Source organism: Sitodiplosis mosellana, unplaced genomic scaffold (assembly GCF_009176505.1).
Source record: "Sitodiplosis mosellana isolate CC-2019 unplaced genomic scaffold, AAFC_SMos_1.0 Smas_scaffold_1205, whole genome shotgun sequence".
Taxonomy (NCBI): domain Eukaryota; kingdom Metazoa; phylum Arthropoda; class Insecta; order Diptera; family Cecidomyiidae; genus Sitodiplosis; species Sitodiplosis mosellana.
Genome location: NW_022596447.1, coordinates 1 through 3,133, shown reverse-complemented (window position 1 = coordinate 3,133; position 3,133 = coordinate 1). Strand labels below are relative to the sequence as shown.

At 39.9% G+C, this 3,133-nt stretch overlaps 1 protein-coding gene across 1 annotated transcript; it reads right to left on the bottom strand.

Moving 5' to 3' along the window:
• Positions 1-1,794: 1,794 nt before the first annotated feature.
• Positions 1,795-2,940, bottom strand: LOC129571064 (uncharacterized). Its single transcript, XM_055450833.1, has one exon. The coding sequence runs from the start codon at positions 2,938-2,940 to the stop codon at positions 1,795-1,797; it is 1,146 nt and encodes a 381-aa protein (XP_055306808.1).
• Positions 2,941-3,133: the final 193 nt, after the last annotated feature.

Sequence of the window (3,133 nt, the reverse complement as noted above, 5' to 3'; positions counted from 1 at the left end):
ATTTCATCTCCCTTCCCAAGTAATTTATTCGGATGAAATCGTCCTTCCGATCACTGGCACTTCATAGCAGGAATCGCTTCTCAACTTCTCGGTTCAATCGCATCCTACGCATCGGACCTTGCTCCATCAGGGCAACCATCAACTCTGCAGAATGAACATTCCATAAACTTTTTGTTATGAAAGATACATATAAAAAAATTATCACCTGGTTTGGCGATTTCATTTTACCCTGATAAAAAGAAATCTCCAGAAACAAAAATTCTCCTCATCAACGCTACCTCATTCAGTCCAGCATGTTCAATGGGCCGAAACATGCATCAGGTAATCTCATGAGCTTCAAATCGAATTCAAATGATGAGATTGTTGGATCAATGAATAGGGCTGAGAGGTTAAATGCTCTGCAAGTCCAGATGAATGATGAATTCCGTGCATATTCTGTGCTACAGAATGAGATTCGAATGAATTCTGGATTTCTTAGGGTTCTGACACCCGTATTTAGTGACATTTCGCTTTTAATGTTTGCAGAGTTGTATCTTCCAGTGATTATTTTGTGAATGAGAAGGATAGAAGGATGGCCGCATTAATCCTTCGTCTTTGTAATGAAGCTAAGTCCAATTCAGCACACCTGATCGAGTACGATGGAAGCACGAAGTTGTTTTCCGCTCTAGTTTTGTAGTCTTCATGCAAATAAATCACAGCTTGGCGTTGAACACTTTCGATATATTTAGTGTGTGTTGGATTTCGTGGTGCCCAGATTGACGATGTAAACTCCAGATTGGATCGTACTAATGCGAAATACAATAGTTTTGCATTGTCCAGATCAAATTTGTTCCTGCACAGTCTTTTGACGAGGTGGAGCATTGCTGTCGATTTGCGTTTGATGTATTCGTGGTGTATCGTGAAACTGAGTTTGGGGTCCATATGTACTCCCAGGTCCCGAATTTGAGTTACTCTCTTCACTTTCTGTCCGTTAATGAAATAATCATTCAAGATGGGATTTCGACGGTGTGAAAATGTCATGACACAACATTTTGAAATGTTCAGCTCTAGACCGTTTTCCTTACACCACGCTAAGAACTTGTCGATACTCTCTTGCAAAAGGATTGAGTCTTCTGGCTTGACAATGATGTGCGCTTTCTTTTTGTCGTCAGCGAAGTTAAATGAGACTGTTGGATCATCATTTGAGTCAGAGACGTTGAAAAATGCAGAGAAAAAAAGCGGACCAAGCACTGTTCCTTGCCCAACCGAAGATGGGACTTCAAATGCATCCGAAGTTGCCGACCCCACACGTACGAACTGCTTACGACCAGCGAAGTATGATTTGATCCAAACAAGTATTTGATTGCTAAGTGGGAATTTGGCCAGTTTACGAATTAGAAGAGCTTGATTTACAGTATCGAAGGCTTTCTTAATATCAGCGTAGAAAACATCCAACTGCGCTTTACGTTCGAATGCTTCATTTGCTTTAATTATAAAAGCCATCAAGTTGGTTTCAATGTTGCGATTAGACATAAAGCCGTGCTGATTGTTTGAGAGCAGCGGAGTTTTCCAACGATCCGGAAAAATTCCAGCATCCATTGATTCTTGAAAAATAATGCTCAGTGGTTCAGCTAATACATCAGCACAGTTGCGTAGAATGTGAGGAGAAATCCCGTCCGGACTTGCACCTTTATTTAGATCCATAGATTGCAGAACATTCAAAACCGAACCGAACGAACACACGACTTTGAAAAATCTTCTGTCATTTCTTTGTTGAACGAGCTGTAACAAATCCGCATCTTCTTCGTGATGAATCTAAACTGATGAGAAGAAATTGGCGAACATTTTTGCCTTCTCCCGATCCTCCGTTACAGTTGTACCCTCATATGACAATTTTTTTGGAATGGTATTGCTGGTTCGCTTGCCGTTAATGTATTTCCAAAAACGTTTCGGATCGCTCTTTGAACAGTTGGATATGTCTTTGATATGCTCATGATAATGAATTTTCTGGTATTCGCAGAAGTCAGCTTGAGCTCGTTTAAAATCACCTTCATCTGCATCTCGATTCACCTTTGGTTTATTGCCCAATTTCTTGTATTGGCGACTCATTACATTTTTTAAGTTAGTGAGCTTATTGTCATACCATATCGGTTTGTTATTCGATCTAATCGACGCTTTCGGCACGAATTTGTCAATGGCATCATAAAGAATGGCATACAGACTGTCTACCATTTCGTTGATATCAAGCATATTGTATAAGTAACTGTAGTCGATTGCACCGAAGAAATTGCGCATTTCCTCGAAATTTGCTTTCTTGAAGCAATTGATTGATTTTGTTGAAGTATTGGAATTGCCCAGTGCAGGCTCACATTCAATTGTCACTGCGATTTGGACATGGGCAGCATCGGAAATTTCCTCTGGGATGATTAACATATCAGCTTTTTCAACCAATGAGAGTTCCGGCATATTGGTGTGTATCAGATCAAGAACATTACCATATTTATTGGTTAGATTACACAATTGCGATGAGCCTCTATTCAGTAAATGATCTGTTACCCGCCTAGTGACAATTGCCTTGGCACACTCCGAATCCCCAATGATTGGCATAAGTCCCAATCCATCTTCATCATTGATCCATTTTGTGTTAGGCAAGTTCCAGTCTCCGCAGTACAAAGATATATCACCCAGTGACATTGAATCTTCGATTTTATCAATAGCTCTGAGGTGATCAATGTAAGTTTCGATTGGGGCAGTAGGTTGAATATAAAGACAATTCAAATATAAACTGCTGTTTGTCAATGAAACGCGAACACAGATGGCTTCGAGATCTTTGGTTTCATCCATGAAAAATTCATCCCCGTCTATATCCTTTCTTACTGCAATTAGGACCCCTCCACCCATGACGCATTCAATATTTGAATTACTTCTATCCTTTCGGAAGCACTTGTATTCAGGGCTCATGAATTCCGACGAGCTTTGCTCAGGGGTAAGCCAAGTTTCAGTGAATGCCAAGAAGCTATAAAAGTCTGTATTTGTTGATTGAAGAATTACATCGGTTTTATTATTATGGACTGACAAAGATACACGTTTTAATATATACGTCAGTTGACTAAAGGTGTCAACGAACACGAACAGTTCGAAAAAAAGTCGAATT